Genomic DNA, 21,719 nt, shown 5'->3' with positions numbered 1-21,719 from the left:
AGACGGAACACAAAGCAGGCATCTCTAGTTCCTCTAAAATTAAAAAATCATTCACACTTAAATGTTAAAAAACATTAAAACAAAAAAATCTCCACACTTGCATTGAGAGAACTTGAAGCTCTCTTTCTGACTTGTCTCCTTTCAAAGCACCAGAACCAAACCCTGCTTGTCAAATCTTTATAACAAAAGGTGCTGCAAAAAACGTGTGTTCCAAAAGATTTTTCCTTGCATGGCCCTTCAGACACAGAGCTGGCTACAGTGGAAAGGAACAAATCAGCCTTGGAAGAGGATAAGCTCACTGACCTTTAAACAAATTATCTCAGTTTAAATCACAGGAATAGAAATATTACAGAACACATGAAGAGTCTCAGAGTTGCTCAACCGCTTGGGCAGTTTACGTATCGTGCTGTAAATAGTAAAACAGTAGTAAATCTTAAAGCTAGGCATTCAAATAGGAATAATACACAGAGGTGGCATTCTCTGTTTTCCAGCAATTGATCCAGCATTTTTGTAATTCCTCTTAAAAGCAAACTCATCCACTTAAAATGAGGTAACAAACGATGCACTTTTAAGGCCGGTGCTGTCCACGGCTGTGCTGTGAGCGGAAAGATAAACCAGATGGCAAACTCAATAAAAGGCAGCCAGTTAAACAGAGACAGATGAATGCAAAAAAAAACCCCTTCACTCCATTATTGCTTTTGAACTGGTTGTCATGGTGCTGGAAATGGATACCACTGTCAGCCTCCCACCTCTGCCCCGCCAGCTCTTCCCAGCCTCTGCCCAAAACAGGGAGCTCCCACTGGTGTGAAAAGCACAGGCTGCTGCCACCACAGCTGCACTCCCACCAAAGAGGGGGGAGTACAAAGAGTCACATCTTTTGTCACATCAAGTGCATCCAACAGGAAAAGACTGACCTTTGGTCTCAAATTCCTGTGTCAGAACACTGAAGTTCAGCTCATTTTAATCCTGTGCTCTGTCTGTAGCTCACAACTCACTGCCAAGAGCCAAGGACTATCCACTTAGCACCGGGTGTCTGTATGGCTGGAGCTGCCATGGAACATAAGCTGACCTTTGTCAGATTTACACACTAAAGTACGTTTCTCTTCCCCTTGACAATGTCCATTAGCAAGGAACTCTATTTGCTGAGCAGATGGAAAAGAATATGGGGTGCAACTTCAAAATAGCCCTGGAAAAACAGTTGTTCTGTCAGCCTGTGAATTCTTTCCCCTCCCACTCCCATTTGATTTTGAGCATATATTCAGTTAAAATTGGTAAAATCTGCTAAAATCAATACCTTAGAATATCACAGTGTAGCTGTATTACATTTCTTTTGTTAATAGAGCATATAAAATGCGAGTCTGCAATGGGTTTAGTAAGCTGTAAATCAGCACTTTTATTCAGTTTCATTTCTGAGCTATTAATCCCTAATACAGAGGCAGAATGCTGATTTGCTTGTCTAGGACCTCCCGAGAGAATAGTTCCAATAATCCTGATGACATGGAAAGGAGATGTTACTGAATCACCTGAGTCCCTACTAGACACGTTCCATTGCCCCATAACTCAATGTTCATAGAGCTTAAGAGTCTTAATTATTACGGAAAAAAAAAACCAGAATTGCGTTTTGGCTTTAGTGAACTGCAGTTATGAAAAACAAGTGGAATTTGTTCAAATAATTGCAGGCAAGTCCCTAATGGGGTTCTGTGCTTTGACAGGGGTATTTTGGGTTAAAAACCCCCCATGAGGTGCAGACACAGACCCACCCTTCCCTTTGCTCCTGAGTCAGACTATGGTGCATCCCTAGCAGTGCCAGCACAAGGAATGCAGTCACCACATTCTCATTGGGACACAAAGAACACACATACACATCACCACAGCCAAGTAATTTTAAAGAATTTTAATACAAACTTAATATAAACTATTTCAGTCCCTCTTAACATGTAAGACACTGACTCAAAATACTTTTATACCTTTTTTCAAGTATTGCACAATGTAGGTACAAAATTAATATTTACGATTACATTTTCTTCCATAATATATAGCAAAAATCTTTAAACTTTTAACAGAAAATACAATTTGTGTTTCTTTTGAAAAAAGCAAATATTTCATACATTTTAATTCCACTACTAAGGTATATTCTGTACACAACTTTTTTACTTTTTTTAGAATTGATGTCTTTAAGATGGATATCTTACAATTTCAGTAAAAAAAATACAACATGAAGCTGCTGCAGCTGTCACAGATCACTGTAGTAAAAAGATATAAATGCAATACCATGTTGTAGAAACAATATATATACTCTGATATTTTACAAACTTTGTACTAAATTAAATTATACAATTAGAAAAAGACCAATAAACCCACCTACTAGTGCCAATTTTTTATATATATATATATATGTCTGAGCACATATACATATATATATAGTCACATGAAAAAAATTAGCCACTTCCTTGCTATATCTTAAATACTGGCAAGAGGCCATATTTTTGAGAGTATATTTTTGTAATGTACAGTCAGTATAAAATAATTTTGTGCTTGGTTGGCAAATGAAAAAATGATGCATGTTGTATTTATCTAACCAAGCCTGAATGTATTCATACTACAAGCCTTAAAAAAAATCTCAAGAGGTGGAAAAAAAGATACACCCTTGGGTACGTGCATTTTAACTTGTACAATAGTATTTACTTGGATTTCATTTTCGGTTTATTTTTAGTTAGCCATAACTGGCTGGAATTGCTGGTTAGAATACTGCATGTTGTTTAAACTAAAATTCAAGCCATCCACAAAAGACTTCTCATTTAGACCTCCATAGGCTGCAAACATATCAAAGGCATTACTGTACTGGAGAGGACTGAGGTTAAGGGGGCTGTCACCAGGAAAGATGCTACTGGTACTACCTTGACCCTGCATGCTGGGGAAAATGAACTCCTTTGCGTTAGGAGACAGGGCAGAAGTCTTCTGCTGTTGCTGTTGCTGACTGCCTAGGCTGAGCCCATACAGAGAGTGCATGGAGGAGGAGAGGGATTTCTGCTTCAACAGGTCATTGACATTCAAGCCAAGGTTGGTGGGAGAGGTGCGGGCGACCTTGTTGCCACGGCTGCTGTTCTTCATTTTGGTTGAGCCAAACTTGGTGGCAGCAAATGTGGCAGTAGTGAAGGTTAAAGGCTGAGTGGAGCGGGGCATGAAGGTTGGGCTCACAGCAGCTGAGTGACCAAAGGGAGGAGAAGGAGAACTAGACACTGAAGATGCTGGGTCACTAATAGGCATGAACACCTGGGCCTCGGGGTTAAAGCTGTTCTTGATTTCCTTATCCAACTCACATCCATTTTCATTATCATCCACATAAAGCACTTTCACTGGTCCCTTTTCACCGATTTGGTATGAAACCTCAAACGGGTCAATCCAAACACTAAGATCCTGAGGCAAGTTGCCACGAACATCATCAATGTCCAAACCACTCTCTTTGGATGCTTGTTCTATGACTGGGTCCACTTTCTCCCCTATATGAATACATCTAAACCCTGATCCTTTGTATGGCTTTTCTGGATACCAGTGCCCTTCATACTTCTTCTTCAGAAGTCTTTCAAGCTCTTCACCAAAAATGTTGACACGTCGTCTGGGAAGCTTATTGTACAAATATGAAATAATAAAATTGAGTGCTACTTGGATTTCAAGCTGCATAGCTGCTGTGCCACAGAGTTATAAGTCAGTTCCAAAACCCGAAGAAGAAAGTGTTCAAGATGCCACAGGGAAACAAAATTTCATTCAAAGTGCTGATTCAAGTTGATTATTATCCTTCACCTTGAGTGCTCTTGTTCCTTTAAGAAAAAACAAAAGCAAACACATCCAAGTAAGAACAGCGTAAGGTTCAAGCTCCAAGGCCTATTCTTTTAGCTTCACTTTCTGCAGAAAACAGGTTACTTTTTAAGTGAAAAAACATGCATCAAACTATTTCTGTTCCTGCCTGCGGAAGGTGAGGATGTCAGCTCCATTCAGCATGACTTATAAACACCACCAGAAAGGATGGGCTTGTGTTTACTTATACAGCATGGGGCACTTCCAAATCACATGAGCTGGGTGTTTAGTTATTCACAAAGCAGCAAGGATAATTTTTAAGACATCACAGAAATCCCAAGCCTGTCAAGGGTTCAATTACCAACCTGTATTTGGATGATTTATAGTACTCAGCTGCAAAATTTAGTACCAGACCATTAGTTTAGCCTGAAAGGTCTTAGTCCAAGGGTCATTTATCACCTTAAAGTTTGGAAACATATTGACTGCAACTGTAGGCTGCAGAATTATAAAAATGTTGACAACTGCTCTAGGTTTCATACAAATAGCTAAAATGACGCAACATTTATTTTAAATCCAAGCAAATCTTCTCCCTGAACTCTTCACAGGTGAAATTATGCAAACTGAGGAGAAAATGTCTGCTGTGCACATCCAACAGTTCACACTAAAATGCAGTCAGCACATACACAATAACTGCACGTATGTTCTGTCAGAAGGCTGGCAAGACTGATAAATTAATTCACAAATTTTTCACTTTATACAATTTTTTCTCTATTTTCAGATGCAAGATGCAATTATATACCCAATTATTGTATCACACTGTCTGTAGCTCAGATTAAAAAAAGTTCCTGGCCTAACAGGGCTTTTGACAGCCTCAAACCAGATTACCTTTCTCCTTCTCCATGACTCCATTTTATATTTAATGTAAGATATGGCTGTCACTCCTTCACAAAGGACGAAAGAGAAATTAGCTGTCTAAAGTTAGAGAAGGGACAAGAATCAGGTATTAGCACATGAACTGCTAATGCAAATCCTGCAGTACCTTGGTATAAACATACACACTACACACCTTTGTCAAAAGTTTCAATAAAAAAAAAAAAGGAGATTTTTTTTTTGGCTCAAGTTAAAAGCCCAGAATTTCTGTTAACAGTGGAATGTTCTGCACTGCATTACTAAGAACAAAATTTAGCATAGCTATCACTAAAGATTAGAGAAATCAGTTAAAGGATTTTGATATTAACAATGTGATTACATAGCTTTTTTATTTTTTGCTCCAAATAATCTCTTTTTAAAATCTGGAACCCTATTTCCAAACCATTCGTGTTCTCCCCAACATGGTATGGGAATAGTTTGAAAGGCTGTATGATAAGGCGACCTTTAAACGTTTGCTAGATCAGCACCGGGTGGGGATAAGGAAAAGATCAAGGGCAAACAGAAGATATTTACAAAAGGGGCACAATCAGTACCGAAAAGCTGATTGGGTGGTTAAACGGGGTATTTTAAAATGATTTATTAATCCATCTTTGCTAGTTCCCTTCCCCCATGTCCTTTAAGAAAGGAATGCTCCTTTCTGAGCGCACCAGGCTGACGCTGTAAATTTCTCTACGCGAAACGAATTCACAGTACAAAAGCAGCTGATCAAACATATTGGCTTGATCATCTCGAACTTGTTCTTTTCATGTATTTATAAGAAGACGGCAGTATTTCTGGGGGACCAGAGCCCATACGTGGCCCGGCAGCAGCGCCCTGGCAGGAGCCTTAAACAGTGGGAGTTACATAACCAGGCAGTTGGGTCTCATTAGATTTCTGCTCACAGCCGTGAAGCTCCGGCGGCAGCGGGAGGAGGAAGAGCATTTTCTGAGCCCGTAGGAAAGCGAAGGAGGAAGAGGAAGGGGGATACCTGGAGGGCGGCTGGGGGTTGCAGGGCCCCTCTCCCGGCGCACAGTCGGGCAGGTCCCGCAGGGCGCAGCCGATGCTCCCGGAGCGGCCCAGCGCCGATTACTCAGCCGGCACCGCTTCCTCCTCCCCACCCGAGCGCGGCCAGGGGGAGCGACCCCTCACAGCCCGGCCGTGCTCTCTCCTTCAGTCCCTTCCCCGAGGAGCACCTGCACTCACCGGCTCCCCCCCGGCACCCCCAGGTCGTGACTGCCTCCAGCACACCCCACCCAGGGGCCGACGGTGCTGCCTCAACCCCCCGGCCGCGCTCCCGCACGCCTCAAGGCCGGTACTCACCCAGGGGTGCGTGAGTAGTGCAAACAGTCCCGGCGGGGGTGTGAGGGCGGGGGGGGGAGGGTGGCTTAGCACCCGACCCCCATCTCCGAGCGCCGGCTCTCTCGGCGAGGATGGGAGGGGAGAGGAAAGAGAAGAAAAAAAAAAAAGGGAGGGGGAAGGGTCGGAAAAAAAAAGGGGGGGAGGGAAGGGGGGGAGGGCAGCGCTGCTCACACCCCCACGACGCGCACACTCAGCTGCTGCAGCTACGCTCCCTCTACTTCTCCCCCGTCGCCCACCGCGCCCTTACTTATAGCCTCCCTTGCCCCGCCCCCAGCCTCGCCCCCAACACCACACCCCGCGCGGCCCAAGCCCCACCCAGCACCGCGCGGCCCCCGGCTGGCCCCGCCCCGGCTGCCGGGGCTCCGCTCCCCGCCTGCGGCCTCCTCTTCCCCCCGCCGCGGCGCGCGGGGCCGCTCTGACGTCAACGCGCTGCTCGCCCCTCAGCCCCCTTGCGTCACTGCCGATGTCAAACCGTGCCCTTGTGCCCCTCAGTCCCGCGTGGAAGGGAAGGGGGGTTAAACTACATCTCCCATGACCACCGTGGCCCGCGGGGGCCTCGGCAGCGGCGATGGCGAGGCTGGCAGGGACCGCCTACGCGACTGGCACCCCTCGGGCTCTGGGGTGACGCGCGGGCTCCTTCCTGAGGGGGCACGGGACGACCCCAGCCCCACATCACCACCAGGCCCCACCTTCTCCGCGCCCGGCGGCTAAAAATACACCCCACAGGTAGCAACGCCCGGCGATTGGCTGCCTTCCCGAGCGGCCTTCGCTGATTGGCCAGCGGAGCCGGGGGGCGGAGCCAGGCCGGGTGTTGGGGGACCAAGGGTGAGCGACGGCAGCGGCGGGCGGGGTGTGGCTGTGTGTTGGAAGTGTTGAGGGGCTGCTCGTTGTGCGAAGTTCGGGGTGTTCTGGGGCTTCCAGGGGCACTGGAGTGTGAACTGGAACACTGGAGTGTTTTGAGTATTCCTTAAAACATCCCCCGGATTTGCTCTTAAACACCGCTCGGTGTGTTCAGGCTTGGCGCTGGGGCGGTTTCCCTCACACTGCCAGCAGGACCCTGCTCTGGAGGACGAATTGTGAAGGGATATGTATATATATATATATTAATTCTCTGCCTCTTGCTCTGTTTGTACAATAATGAAGCATTTTGGAATAAGTGCTCCACGGGCCCTGGGAGAGATTTGGAAATGCCAATTAGAAGAAATGCCAAGACTCTTAACCCTTTGGAGAGACTGTATATATGAGAATATAAGCTTAAAATATTAAGGGAAAGAAGAGAGTAATATTTAGGATTTCCACAGCTTATCATTTCTGATGGAATAGTTAATTCACTGTAAAACAGTTTTTATTCAGATGTATCAGTGGTGATGCTATTTGGATTGTGGTATTACAAACTACTTGAAAATCTTGATTAAGGCCCAAAATATTTGAAATTCCCCCCTTTATTTCTCACCCATTTTTAAATCTAGAGGGTTGAACATGCCTTCAGTGAAAACTGGGCCACTTGTCACTATGAACCCCAAATGGAAAATAAAGTGTGAAATGATAACTTTACAAGCACTGGCAACTAGGAGACTACTGGGAACTGCTGTAGCATCTCTGGGAATGTGAAAGAGAGTCCTGGGTATTTGTTTTGATCAAAAAGAGACAAAGTGAAACAACTCCCTGAACAGAGAAGGTGAAAAGACAAATAGAGGGGGTTGTTTTGGTTTGGTTTGGTTTTGATATTAGAGCTCAGGAGTCTCCGTGGAACAACAAACACACGCTGGCAGGTGACATCAGTTACCAGTGATGGTTCAGCTCTCGCTGTGCTCAGTTCTGGGGTGGCAGCAGCAGATTTCCCTTTGAAGTGGGAGAAACAGCACACTGCCTCAGATCACTGTTTTCAGGTGAGATTTCATGAGGAGCTTTACAAACCCAGAAACTGCTGCTGAGCTGCTAAAAAAAGCCAGGTTTTAAAAGCAGAGACTTTCTTTTAAATGGCTTTAGTGTTACATGATAAGTATTAGAAGCATGAATTAAATGTACAGAGCTAAGACATTGGTAATCAAGGCAGTCATGGGATCCTTTAAAGCTGTAAAAATCGGGATGTGCCTTTCTGGGGCTGATGGAAAGGAAACTTCTCATGCAGTCAGTCCATGCTTTAGAAAAATTTAGTGTTAAATGCAACTAGACCAATTTTTATGTCCCTCTCACCCCAAACCATTCTATGATTCTAAGTATTAATGATGGGTCATTGGCCCAGGAGTAACCTTTGAGGATCAACCCCACTTCTAGAGTTCCAGTGAAAGTTTCAATTTATCCTTGTTTGTCTGAAGAAATAGCTTTTAAACTGCAGTGATCACAGTGTAGTCCATACACAGCATGTCAGAGGTAGGTGGCCAAACTGTAGTAGTGTTAAATTGTTAACACCTAAACCCAGAGTTTAATCCAGGATCATTTGTATTCTTAAAACCTCAACTGGCTTTTTGATCCACAAGGGTCAGATTAGGGCCTGCAGTATTTTTCAGCCCCTTTGATTAATATACAGCAATAACAGAATGTCTGCCTGCTAGAAAAATCTTTAAAAATGCAATCAATACAAAATAACCCCAGCAGCAAAATTTTGCTCATGTTGCCAGTTCTATTCAGCTGGAAGATTAATCTTAAAAGAAAAGAAAAACTATATATTCTCATCTCTTCTGACAGACCTTGACAAGTCTTCTCCCCAGCAGAGCAAATCAACACAAGTATTTCAGAGCAGGGAAGGAGGCAGGAATGAGATTAGAAGTAGGAAGACTTTCTTAATCTATATTAAATAAGAAGGGTTTGATCTCATGCCCTGCTCATAGCCAGATCCTGCAATGCTGGCCAGCAGACAGCCATCAGCAGCTGAACTACAATTTCCATAGTCTCTGCAGAATAATCTCTAAGATCTCTGCATTGTAGAACAACTACATTACCATAAAACCTTGCCGAGACTGCACAGACTTGACAAAGAGACCTTCTTTTCTGCTAAAGAAAGCTAAATCTGATTCCTCAAATAATAACTAGCACTCTTTAAAAATCTAAATTAGTATTGCTTATTGATCAACACTGTGTCCAAATCCAAAATACTGTTTGTTAATCTTAAAAATTGTTTAAAGCAATCATATATAACCAAGACATTTTTTACTAATTATGTCAACGAGGACAAGAATTTTAAAGCTGCAGGAAGACAGGCTCAGAATTTCTACCACCCATGCTTTTCATAGAATCGTTTTCTCTGCTAAATGAATGTTGCTGTATAGAATATATAAGATTTATCCTGACGGTGGACATGGAGTTTTGTATTATACATTCCTCAACAGAGTGCAGACTCTTTTTTAACATTTTCTTATTTAGGATAACAATTCTCCCTTTAGCGTGGGAGACTGGGCTTTGATCTTGAAAAAATGGAAAGCTTTCCCCATTGTATTCATCACTCTCTAGCCTGATTTTATCCATTTGCTGATTTTAACATGTGTTCCTTTTCCCCACCATCTATCAGTGTGAGCAACCAGGCCTGGCGGCTCTCCAGCAGATTTCTTAGCACTGAGTTTGAAATGGAATGTACATTCTCTTTCATTTCACTTTACCAGCAGTGATTTCTCTGTAAATACTGATTAGAAGGGGGGTCTGGACCTATCAGGTGTTGCCCAGTACCAGGAGCTCTCTGACCACAAAGGTTTTTTGAGGTGGGAAACCACTAAATCACCTTGTAAGTGACATTTCAATGGAGTAAGAAATAAGCAGGAGCAGAATTCAGGCAAAACAGCCAGGTCACCTTCTAGGAGAGCCCCAGTCTTGTCTGTAATCCTGTGAAGGTGTACGTGTTGGTTCCCAGCAATGGAGAGCAGCTGTCAGGCAGTGGCTGGCACAGCTCAAGCTGCCAAGGAAGTGCACATGGCAGAATGTGTGCCATGACTCTGTGCAATCTCCTGTGCCTGGGCTTGGCCCTCTGCTGCTCAGGGGGCTGAAGAGTGGGAGTTGGGTCCTGGGAACATGCAGGGAAGGGATGGAGGCAGGAGGACCTGGCAGTGTCTGTTGGTTTGGGCAGAGGTACAGTTGTGACAGAGGGGGAAGAACAGCCCTTGAAGAGGAAGGAGGGAAATGTTGCAGTTAAAGGGAGAGAATGGAGGACAGAGGGTGCAGTACTGATGGGCTGAGAACAGCCCAGCATTGATCACCCCATCCTGGAAACCCTGGAATTTTGGGTATCAATTCCTGTGGGATGCTCTGGGTCTGGTCTGCCCCACAGCTTACCTGGGAAAGCAAATCCAGAACACCAGAGCTGGGAAAGCAAATCCAAAACACCAGCAACAGGACTTGCTCTGCTGTTCCAGTGTGTGTGATGTTAGTGTCTCTGGTGATGCCAATATTTTAGAAAGTTGGCTACCAAGAGCTGGAGCTTGAATGCCATAGACTGAAGGGCAGGTTCCAAATCTGTGTATCTACAGCTTTTTGTAGGGAGTATACTGAAAAAAAACCTTCTAAGTTGGTACTTAGATATTAGTTACTCATCTTAATAAAAAAAACAATTCTCTATATGAGTATATATGTGCATATATATGTAATTTTTCTCTCTATATATGCAATTTTTCTAGGCCAACAGTAGAAGGAACTGATCTGCAGGAGATTAGAGCTCAGAGCTCACAAGGACATCAGTCCCTCTTAAGTGGAATGCTACCAATAATATAGATTACCTGGAAAAAGTCAATCAAGAACAGAAAGCAGTTGCTGGATAAGGAGAAACAAAACCAGGAGAAATAAAGATTTTGCACCAAAGTTGTTTCTTCCCAAAGTTTCATCCACCTTCAAAGATGAAACTTCAAGTGAAAATGTGGGTTGTTGTTTTGTCAGAAGATGGTATAAGGTAGGATCTGTTCCTGAAGATAAGCCTGATAAGCGACATTTTCAGAATGGGGTACAGATTCTGAGAAGGCCAGTAAAAAAGAATGAAATGAGGAGTAAGTAATCTAAAACTGCTGTGAAAAGTAACGGTCAGAAGTAGGTAGAAACTGTAACAGGAAGGGGAGGAATGGGAAATATTTTATGAGCATCAGAATTTCCTACAGCTGTGAATAAATGGGCTGAAGAAGGAAGATTGATTTAATACATTAAAGAGGTTGACCTTTGAAGAAATTTTTATTAAAATCCAATATAATTTTTTCCTCGAGTTCACCTTTGTGCTGGGATCCTGCCAGTTTGTCAGTTAGCTGTGCAGTATCTGTTAATAGATAAAATTATGGGGTGAGGACCTGACAGCCATGATAGCTGATAGCCATGGAACTTCTAAGTTAATCAGCTTTAAGTGCTTTATTATGCTCATTCCAAACAGTGATTCATAAACAGTTCTAAAGAGACAGAAAGCTGCTTTTTAAATTGTCAATACTTTCAGGGGGATCAAAAATAAACACTGAAGATGAAGGGCTGATCTTTTGTCCTTTCAGTTTCTGAATAGATGAAGGTAGCTTGAAAACATCTCACTAGGAATTTACTTAATAATTTCGTGTACTTAGCATTTTCCAGGAAGGCAAGTAAATCTTTATTTTCCTGAAAAAGGAATTCCAAGAAAACCATTCAGTCTTATTCAAGAGAGATACTGAATGTGAAAAAAATAGATAATGAATGGGGAAAAAGTCGGTACAAAGAAGTAGCTTTTATTCAGTCCATTTAAACTGAAAGAATGAGGAATCGGGTATGACTGTTTACCATAACAGTCCAATAAACACAAAAATTCTGCTACTTTTTTGACATTCTGATTATCATCAGCTAGGGTAAAAAAAATACCAGTGGTCTCTTTTTGAAATAAATGGAAACTCAACTTTATTTAGGCAGAGATCCAACCAATACCACCTTTCCTGACTAACCACAGTGTTCTGTAAGCCAAATCTGCACTCTTTGGCTCTCCCAGCAATGCTTTTTGTTTACTTAGGAAGGATCAGTGAAGCCTTCACTATTTTCTAGTTCTTCAACAAAGCGATGTAGATGCACCTTGAATGAGAAGGAGAGGAAGGATGTTTCCCTGCACTGTCAATTTATTATCAGGACTGGAAGGTGCCTCAATTTTTTGCAATAAAACCCAGAAGAAAATATAATTTTAACATCCCCAGAAGATCTCCCTTGGTTCTTGCCTAAGAACTTAAAACAATCAAGAACAGTGCAGCTCAGTAGGAAGCCATCTATATTTTAAGCTTTCAGGCAACCCCTTTTTTCTGGAGCATGTGGCTGTTGACTGGGTTTCATATGCCTTTCTGCATACTATTCCTATCAGTAACTGTTTTATTCTGAGCCCAGGACTTGGAGAGTTTAATTAGTGACTACCAGGTGGCAGGCAGAATATCACCTTTAGGAAAGGCACTGGTTAGAGGTGTTGATGCTAGGTCTGGAGGCTGTCTGATTTGAGAAGTGCTGCGTTAACCTGCTGTGCTATCACGCTATGACTGTGTGAGTGATAGTGACTTCAAAGTAAATGAGTTCAAATGAGTCTTGTTAAGTCTGAAAATCGTCTTCACAAGAAGATCATTAAAACTATCTTAATTTAAAAGGAAACCAAACAAAAGCCAACAAGGGTGTTTCTTTTCAGCTAAACAGGGACCTAGTATTAGTGCAGATATGAAGAGCTAGTTGAGTGGAAAGATGTCTGGATATGACAGCTGAAGGTTTGACCCTGAATCTTTAAGGGTATTATCCATAGGGGGAAAAAGGCAATGGAAATTTCTCTTTAAGCTTGCTGTGCTACAGATCTGGTCCTTACTCAGCTCCTATTAAAGTCCATTGAGTCACAGAGACAGGAGCAATGGAAGGGAATGAAGATTCAAACTGTGTGTTTGCTTCTGAGACATACCAAATGGATTTTACACAGTTTGTGCATCCTGTTCATGTAAGGAGAAGTTCATGGGAGACTCAGTCCAAATAGTAAATCACTAATTTCCTCTCCAACTTCTGATTCCTAAAAGAGTAATTCCCAACATAAGTGCCTTAAAAGATTAAGCAAAAAGTCATATTAGCTTAACATCGTTCCCGAACTGATGTCAAAATGCTGCATAAAACCACACCTTGAAGTCCCCCAGGACAGTGCTCCTGGGACTTGTCAATAACACAATTTCACAGAGATTCTTCTGTTTCACAGGTCACAGCTCTTTACCCCGTAATGGATAGATCACCCCCATATATACCTACATATATATGACCCACTTCATTAGAACAGAATGTTTTCTCTAGAACACAGAACCCAGTAGGAGCCATTATCTCATGTGCTATTATTTATGCAAAGACTTCAGATAGCTCCTGCACACAGCAGTGGATCTGTGCAGTCTCAAGAGCAGCTGTAACAAAGATCTGCAGAAGCAGGGATAAAACAGCCATGTCACACAATTACACTGAGTTTGGAAATGGGAAGAAGAGATTTTTTTCTTGATCCCACATGACGATTATCTTGCATGCTGGGAAATGAGCACTCAGAGTGACATACTTTTTATTGTAGCTAATGGAACTCAGATTTGTAAAGAAAGTGATTCTACTGTGTGACCATATTATCTAAATTGCTTTGTCGCCAACGCATAAAAAACTGAATATAAAATTGCCTGAGCATAATTGAGTGCTGACTCACCCCCCGATTAGGGTAAATGGTGCAGTGTTCCAGGGAGCCTTGGAGCTTTCTATAGTCTCACAATCCTATGTGAAATCTCCTGATTGATTTTTTCCTCCTCCAAGCAAACTTATGTTTCATGATCCTATTTGAGGCTAGATGCTACAAATCCAGCTGCTGTCACAAGACATCTTCCCCCTGCTTTGTTATCTTGATCAATTTCCTGCTGAAACCCTCATCTTTCATCCTGGCTGCTGCAGTTGCCTCCCTTGTGATTATTCCAACTCCTGGCTCTCCATATTCATAGCCATTCTCTGAGCTCCAACTCTAACTCTCTAGTTTCTAAGGCTACATAGTGAGGATGTTTTCTCACAAAGAGCTTTTCCATAAATTCTCACAATTTCATTTCAGTCTAACCCAAGGCTGCAAACACACCTGACACTGCTCGGAACAGACTTTTATTAAAAGTACCTGCATACATGACCAAGATAATGCAGACCTAAGTATTTTAAATGGATTTTTTTAAATCTCGAAAATAACCTCTTACTCATTTGGAGGTATAACTGTGTGATTATGCTTAAAACCAGAAGAATTCTCAGGTTTTGAAATTTAAGTGTAATAAGGGCAATTGTAAGAGGCAATGCCAGAGACCCGAGGTGAACTGAGCCATGGATACTGGGAAGAGAGCTCAGATTTAGCTGACTGTGGCAGTAAGTCAAACCAGCACTTGTGCCTTGGATGATCTCTGTTTCAACACTCCCTCAGGTAGTGAAAAGAAAGAGCAGAAGAAGGGCTATGACCTAAATGAATTACAGCAAAAAAGATCTTTTGCAAACCCTCCGACCTATGAGGATTTGCAAAAGATGCCAGCCCTGAGCTGGAGGATCTGGAAGTGAAACCAGTCATGGAAGTGGCAGAAATTGGTATTGTTTCCAGTTATCTATGAACATCTCCTTTCTGGCTGGCTGAACTATTTATTGCATGAGCAGCTGTTGAAAGCCGAGTAAGGAAGAGGCTGAAATTTGTTTCCTATGTAAATGGGACTGGTTTCATATCAGAAAATAAAGAGTAACTTCAGCACAAGTGTCGGGCTTACATTCTCCAGAAGCACTTGTTGCTGCACAGTCCAACCTTGTTCCTTACCAGGAATTGTAACTTTGTTGCCTGATAAATTCTTTGCCTCAAAGAGGATAAATCCCATTTATCTCCAGCTCCAGAGAGATAATAATGCAATTGTTCCTTCACACCAGGAGATGTGCTCCCTGGAAATTCTCTTCTGAGTTTGATAATATTTTCTCCAAGATCTTCCTTCTGTAGAATAAGAAGAAATTTAATTGAAATGTGTTTCCAGAGACAAGTCCTTAAGAATAAAACTAATTTTAAAAAAACACCATAAATATGGTAAGGAGGAGCAAATCTAAATTTCAGAGCTGATCTAAAGCTGGGTCAGAATCCAGACAGAGTTAAGGATCTCTTCTGGTTGATCAGCACAAAGGCTGAACCTTTGCAAAATAAAGCCACATTTAAAAGATGTAATGGGGAAAAGAAAGGAATCTCTAATGGTGAAGAAAGTAACACATTCTGAGATTTTAAAAAATGCTGTCTGAACCCTTTAAAGATAAGAGTGAAATACATAAAAGCATCCATGGCTTCCTCAGACAGGTTAGTGTTGGTAGTTACTCTCAGCCCAAGGTGCATTTGACAGCTCTCTCTCACTTACATTGACAGAATTATGTTTGGAATATTCCAAACATATTGGAAATATGGAACATATTGGAAGCCAAATATTCCTGTCCAGATTGTTCTTGCTAAGTGTTTGACAGCAGCCTGCCCAAGTGGCATCCAATTAATTGTTAATGTCCCCAGTTCAGCTGGATGGGGGAAGTGCCTACATAACAAGGAAGAGCATCACTGGGAAGACTCCAGGGAGACACCAGGGGATTTGCTGAGGGGGGCGATGGATTCAATGTCTGCAGCCACTCCAGCACTTAACCTCTTCATCTACAGCAACTGGTGGGTTACTCAGCTGCCATTTACTGTTGCCCTGCCAGGAGGAGTGTGGACAGAGCAGGGAGCAGAGCACTCTTGGCTGGAAGTCCTAGCTCTTTCTGCAGCAAAGATAAGCCCTTAGATGGAAATTCTTCGAAGGGATGAGGATGGACAGACTGTCACTGTGGGTGTCTTGGAGCAGGCAATCAGTCCTCCCTTTAACAAACGGAGATACAAGATGGTCAGAGAAGAACGTGCTTCTTAAATGTGTTGGAAAAAAGAGGCTGGGACATCTGTCATCCCTGATCCACAAAGCGATGGAGGTTCCTGAAGAAGCAGCAACACCTGCACAGCCGAACAGGAGCAACTCTGCTGGTCCCGCCCTGCAGCTTGTGATTTAAACTGTAACTAATGAGTGTAAAGGCCCTGACAAAAAAGAGCTTCCACGTAATCCCTTTTCTTAGGCCTTTGATTTTACTGGAACATGCACAGCAGTAAAATTCATATAGTTAATGGGAAAGCCATGTCCTGGCTTGACCCTGCCACAGAAAACAACAAAACAGAAGGGCAGGCTGGGGAGGATCCGTGGAGATTTGGGGTCATGTTCGGGGAGGATCCATGATTCAGCATGTCTGTTTACTAAATCTCCTCTAATTTGTCACATAATGAAGGAGTGGGACAAACACCTGCAGCTCCAGGCTGCTGTTTCATTGTGAAAAGGTACAACCGGGGCAGTGACAAGCATCTGAGGAATAAATGAGTTTCAATTAGGACAGTAGGTCAGAAAGAGCAAGATGATTCATATCCAGGATGTCCTCCAACCCTCCACAATAGCACTCAGCAATTCTGTTCAGCTTTGCTCCTTCAAAGTGCCCACAAACACCCTGTCCTTTCCATGGCACTGGCAGGTAATAGGCAGAGAGGTTTGGGTGGGCACTGAGACCTACTGATTCCTGGAATAGTTGAGATCAGCTGGGAAAAAATTGCCTTCCACAGCAAGAGGAAGGAATAAGACAGCTCTGCCCTAATCACAGCATGCCACTGTTTGTTTAGAAATCAGGGGACATAAAGATTCACACCCCAAAATTAATAAATAAGGTACCCAGTATTAATAGTCTATTTTAGGGAGCTGTCTGCCTGCAGTTTTCCCAGGAGTAAGGAACAGGTCATCACAGATGGGGTTTAGGAGTGCTTGGCTCCTAAGTTAGCACCCTGACAATGCCTCTGCTCAGCTGTGTAAATTATATTTTACTTGCTTGACTATGAGTTGCTGGGCAGTAGGATGTAATTTTCCATGCCTGCTGTTGGCACTGGGTTTTACCTTGACTTGTATCTGACAGTGCCAGCTCTGTCAACACTGTTTTGCCTCTTGGAAAATAATAATTAAGAAGCCTGGATGATAGGCATATATTAGTACCCAAGAATTCATGGCCAGCTCCACTTTAACCTAGTCACTGTAGCTTACTACTCTGCCACGAAATGTCTTTTCCAGGTTTACCTGAAGACTGGGATGTAAGAAAAACTCAGGGGTGCCAGACATACACTGGGTTGACTTTGATCTCTCTGAAGACAAATCTTTTAAAGTTTAGATCAAGGAATCTTTTAATGAAACAAAGAAATCGTGCCACTTATATCAGTTCCAGATATAAATAAGTCTGCTAGAAATAAACAGGAGCAAGGCAAAAAGGAGACAGCCATGCTCTGCAATGTCAGCCCAAAGTGACTGATGGATGATGATATGGCTGGTTGAGAAAAAAAGTCAAAAAGTCTTGCTGCCATCCATCTGGCAAATCTTCCAAAGGATATTGCTGTACAATGGCACTGAATTGGTACCTGCATCTCCTGCTATCAAGGAAGGCTATTCACTCCTTTAATGAAGTGAGGATTTTGTAATCTCTGCTAAGACTCTCACCTTAGGGACTCATTGTAGCCTTCCCCACAGCCAGTTCTCTGTTCCCTCCCCACCCAGTCTGCCATGGATGCGGAATCTTATCCCAGGATCCTTTAGGATGGAAAAGATCTATAAGATTGAGTCCAGCTATAAACCAGAACTGCCAAGCCCACGATTAAACCATGCCCCCAAATGCCACCCCTGCAAGTCTTTTAGATACCTACAGGGATGGTGACTCCATCACTGTCCTGGGCAGCCTGCTCCAATTCTTGGCAGCCCTTTAGGTGAAGAAATTTTTCCTAATATCATCATAGGATCATGGAATGGTTAGGGTTGGAAGGGACCTCTGGAGATGCTTGATCCAGCCCCCTGCTAATGCTGGCTTATCCAGAGTAGGTTGCACAAAGGAAAAATGCTTTTTAAAAAGATCTTCCCATAGTAAAGATGCTCTTGGACATTTAGGGCATCACTAAAATGCAGAGCACACCTGACTCCATCCAGGCTACTCCAGACCCTCTACCTGTTCACAGCTCAGGGTTCTGTTCCCTTGTCCTGCAGGAGAGGCAGAAGTTCACAGCACCAGGATTTGTAGCACATCCATACTCTTGCTCCAGAAGCATCATTACTTCATGCTTGGAGCTGAAGAGCCACATTTCATACTTCTGAACAGTATAAGGCTTATTTTCATAACCCAGTCATTTGGACTCTGTACCACAGAAGGAGTAAATATCACCACTGGCCATTTCCTAATGAACGAGGTAACAATGTCACTTCAAAACACACAAAAATTTTTCCATGAAAACAAAAAGTCTCTAAAGAGCAGGCTGCCTGGATTAATATTAATGACTTTTTTTCCCCCATTTCTTCAGCTTCTCCCATGTGGTCCACAATCAACTGTAACTGAGTTCACAATCCTCCTGAGTTGTGATGAAGCACAATGGCTTGAGACCATGTAACTGGGAGTACCAGCACATGGATAGCTCTGACTGAGGAGCAGCTGCTTATCTGGTGACCAGACACTTCTGGGTTTTAACATGGGCCCACTAAAAGCTGTTTTCAGCCTAAAAGATCTTTGATACTGAAACTAGAGTTAACCTGGATGGTGAGCAGAGGAGGTCATCTGCTCTGAGAAATAAACCAAGGGAGAAGAGGTTGGGAGAAGAGTGGGAAGATAACAAAGGAGAGGGACTCTTTAGGGAGAGGAATTAATTTGGAAACATGCAGTGGTGGAAAAAGTAATACAGGAAAAACTGATGTTGCCTCTCCCCCTCACTCCCTATCAGGTCCCTGTCCCCACTCAAGTGCCAGCCACATTCGTAATTTGTAATTCTCAGCCTTCTTAGATAGATGGGGCTAAGAAGCAAAAGCTGTCTCAAAGCAGCTCCTCTCACCTTTGCTACTGCCAATTTTAGTAATTTTTAGTCAATTTGGTTTGGTTGTTAATAAGGACTTGATTCTAATTTCACCATGTGCAGCAGTAACTTGTTAACAAGCTGCTCCAGGGGATCTTTATAGGACAGTGGAAACCAGGGAGAGGAAATAATTACAGCATTTCCACCTATGGTAGTCTGCTTCAGGGCAAGTATAAATAGATCCATAAGTGTTTGTTCGCTTAAAAGTTCAGCCCAACTGCTTTCTCAATTGCCAGCAGCAGAGTTAATGGATGGGTTTTTTTGTTAAAAAATGAGGGCAAAGATCATCTACTAAATATCACCCTCCCTTCTATCTAGGCTGCAAGTAGTATTTAAAAAGGTACAGAATTTTTACCAAAACCAGATGTTGGGTGTATAAAAGTACAGGCAGTTTTTCAAAGACATTGTTTGTTTGGAATGGGAAGGACAATTAGCTCAGAAAACTCAATTCAGCTTCAGAACAGAGGAACTTAATGGGGGAAAAAAGAAGGAATTTACATTTCATTCACTTGGTGCATCCAAAAAGCTCTGGACTGGTGTATGCAAAGAGTAACTCCCTTTGGAGCAGCACCACAAGCTTTGAGAAAGCAGTTGCTAAAGTGTCTGAAAGCACCCTGTCTCTTATCCTCTGCTCTCTGAGGAGGGATAACAACACAATGCCCAGATGGGGTGGAATGGGGGTCTCAGCAGGTTATGGGGACATTGATCTGTGAGCTGGGCAGTGGGACACTTGCATCCAGTTTGAGCATCCCAGAAATAACCTACCTGACTCAAAGAAGGTTTGGAAACCTCTCCTCAGGGCCCAGCACACCTTGGTGCAGGAGGAAGAGCCCAGTGTGGGTGGCCTGGACCTCTCTCCAGGAGCAGCCCTCCCACAGCTCCATCTACTCGTGGCTGCAACCCAAATCCCTGCCAACATTGATTTTTCCCTGCACCAAATTGTTTAAAAAAATTCCCCCAGTGTGGACTCAAAGAAATGCAATAAACATTGTTTGTGTGGCTCCTTGGGAGCTCAGTTAATGGGCTGCCTGGAAGGACTTTCTAGGCAAATGTGCTGCTTCTGACCACACACACTGAAACCCCACCTTGCACTCCATCAGTGCACCCCATCAGCCCCTCAGTGCAATACCCTGCTTCTGCCTATTGTTCAAGCTTCAGGTACCACGTTTAGCCAAACAATAGCTAAGAAACAAAAGACATTTTAAGTGACTTGTGGCATCTGTTGAGCACCAGCTGCCCTTTTTGTGTTCTACCATGTCTTCTGTCCTGATGCTCTGTGCTCAGGTCTCCTGGGTCCCATCCAGCTGCAAAAGCCCAAAGCTACAGTGAGAGGAACAATCTAATCTGGTAGGAAAATAAAACAGCTGATGACTCATAAAAGCAAAAGGGACAGATATTTGAAAAGGAAAATAGCAGAACAGATTCAGGTGTGAGTACTAGCACAGGAGTGCCTGGAAAAGTAGCAAGTTCTGCAGCATTTTTCCACTTGAGCCCCCACTCAGCTTCAGTGGAGCCAGGACTCAAACCTGTGGTTCCAGGTAGCCTTAATAAAGCTTGGATCTGAATTAAACCACTCTTCTACATGCCTGGGGATGTGGTGGCATGTGGCAGCCTTGGCTGCTTCAGGCTGCCTTGGAGCTGAAGAATCTGAAGGAACATGTTCATGAGTGACAGCCCAAAGCAGTGGGACAGAGTTGTGTGCAGCCACAGGAGCTGGGGCTCTGCTGGAGTCTGAGATAGCCTGAGGGGGAAGGAGCTGTTTGCAGGTTTCCCATGGGGAGCTGAATCCAAAATCAACTCGTTTGAAGGCAGCAACAACAGCACAAGACCCTGGGCAGCACGGGGATGGATGGGTGGCTCTAGGAGAGGAGGATGGCAGGCTGAGTTCACTCACCTGAATGCCCCCCTTCCCCTGGAGGAGCAGCAGGTGGAGTCAGTGGCTGCTCTTCAGGGTAAGAGGAACCCCAGACTGGCTCAGACACCCCTGTGATGGGGAGGGGTGGGGAATAATCCCTGGGATTGATGGGACCCCCTCATAGCCCAGCTGTAACACTTGGGGCAGTTACCTCTGTGGTCCCTTCTCTCTCTCCAAGGCAGTGTAACAAGGCCAGTGCAAATCTGAAGAAGAGAGATTTCCTTTACTCAAGGATTTCTATTCAAAGTTACAACTATTGACAGATTTTTTTTCTATGGCTACACTTGGTGGAAGCTGATAGTATTTATTAAGTTGATCTCAGGCACCAGAGCTGGATACACAGGCAATCACTGGAGCCTGTTGTGTTTGCATGAATGTACTAATCCTGCCTCTGCTTCCTGAATGCACAAAGTGATGTATAGGATCACTCAGCTCCCAGAGACTTGGAGATGGCTGCAGAGGGTGAGACAATGTTTTTAATAGGGAGAACTCCAAGGCGAGCTATTTTGGTGCCTCAGGATCATTAACATTTTTGAATGTCTGAGAAGCTGCTAACATTTATAAGACATTACAACCAAGATTCATTCTCCCAAATGGAGAAAGAGCTCCTATTTTTCACACACACTCTACATATTGATAATTTTCTCATTTTCTGATGACAGGGATTTTTATCTCCACTGAGACAAGATGACTGATAGATGGAGATAAGAATTTCTCATAAAGAGAAGCAATGCATTTTTACACAGCTGAGGCTGGAAGAAAGCAATAATTGTCCTAATACATAGGTACAGCCCTCCAGAATGGCTGATTATTTACTTCAAGGTTCAGTCATCACTGACCAGAATGCCAGGCATGTCT

General features: G+C 43.3%; 1 protein-coding gene and 1 long non-coding RNA gene across 5 annotated transcripts in view; one reads left to right on the top strand and one right to left on the bottom strand.

Moving 5' to 3' along the window:
• Positions 1 to 1,879: 1,879 nt before the first annotated feature.
• TOB1 (transducer of ERBB2, 1) lies at positions 1,880 to 6,207 on the bottom strand. 2 transcript variants are annotated; one of them, XM_005526718.3, is made up of 2 exons: positions 6,025 to 6,207; positions 1,880 to 3,818 (listed from the first exon to the last, which is right to left on the bottom strand). In XM_005526718.3, exon 2 carries the CDS (start codon positions 3,679 to 3,681, stop codon positions 2,710 to 2,712), a length of 972 nt encoding a protein of 323 aa, XP_005526775.1. In that variant the 5' UTR covers positions 3,682 to 3,818; positions 6,025 to 6,207; the 3' UTR covers positions 1,880 to 2,709. The 2 variants fall into 2 exon arrangements, with proteins under 2 accessions (XP_005526775.1, XP_014111389.1); XM_014255914.2 differs by lacking the exon at positions 6,025 to 6,207 and adding an exon at positions 4,681 to 4,700.
• A 264-nt stretch (positions 6,208 to 6,471) lies between these two features.
• LOC106628356 (uncharacterized) overlaps positions 6,472 to 21,719 on the top strand; it is a 39,868-nt gene continuing 24,620 nt past the window's right edge. For 2 of the 3 annotated variants that reach the window (XR_015774342.1, XR_015774340.1), the window contains exon 1: positions 6,472 to 6,888. This is a non-coding gene — a long non-coding RNA (uncharacterized LOC106628356). The remainder of the gene's footprint in view (positions 6,889 to 21,719) is intronic. The other variant, XR_015774341.1, reaches the window with a different exon arrangement.

The sequence above is a fragment of the Pseudopodoces humilis genome, chromosome 21 (assembly GCF_049639895.1).
Source record: "Pseudopodoces humilis isolate 2021_Gansu_Grassland_sample_001 chromosome 21, ASM4963989v1, whole genome shotgun sequence".
NCBI classification, from domain to species: Eukaryota; Metazoa; Chordata; class Aves; order Passeriformes; family Paridae; genus Pseudopodoces; species Pseudopodoces humilis.
This window is presented reverse-complemented; position numbering and strand designations above follow the sequence as displayed.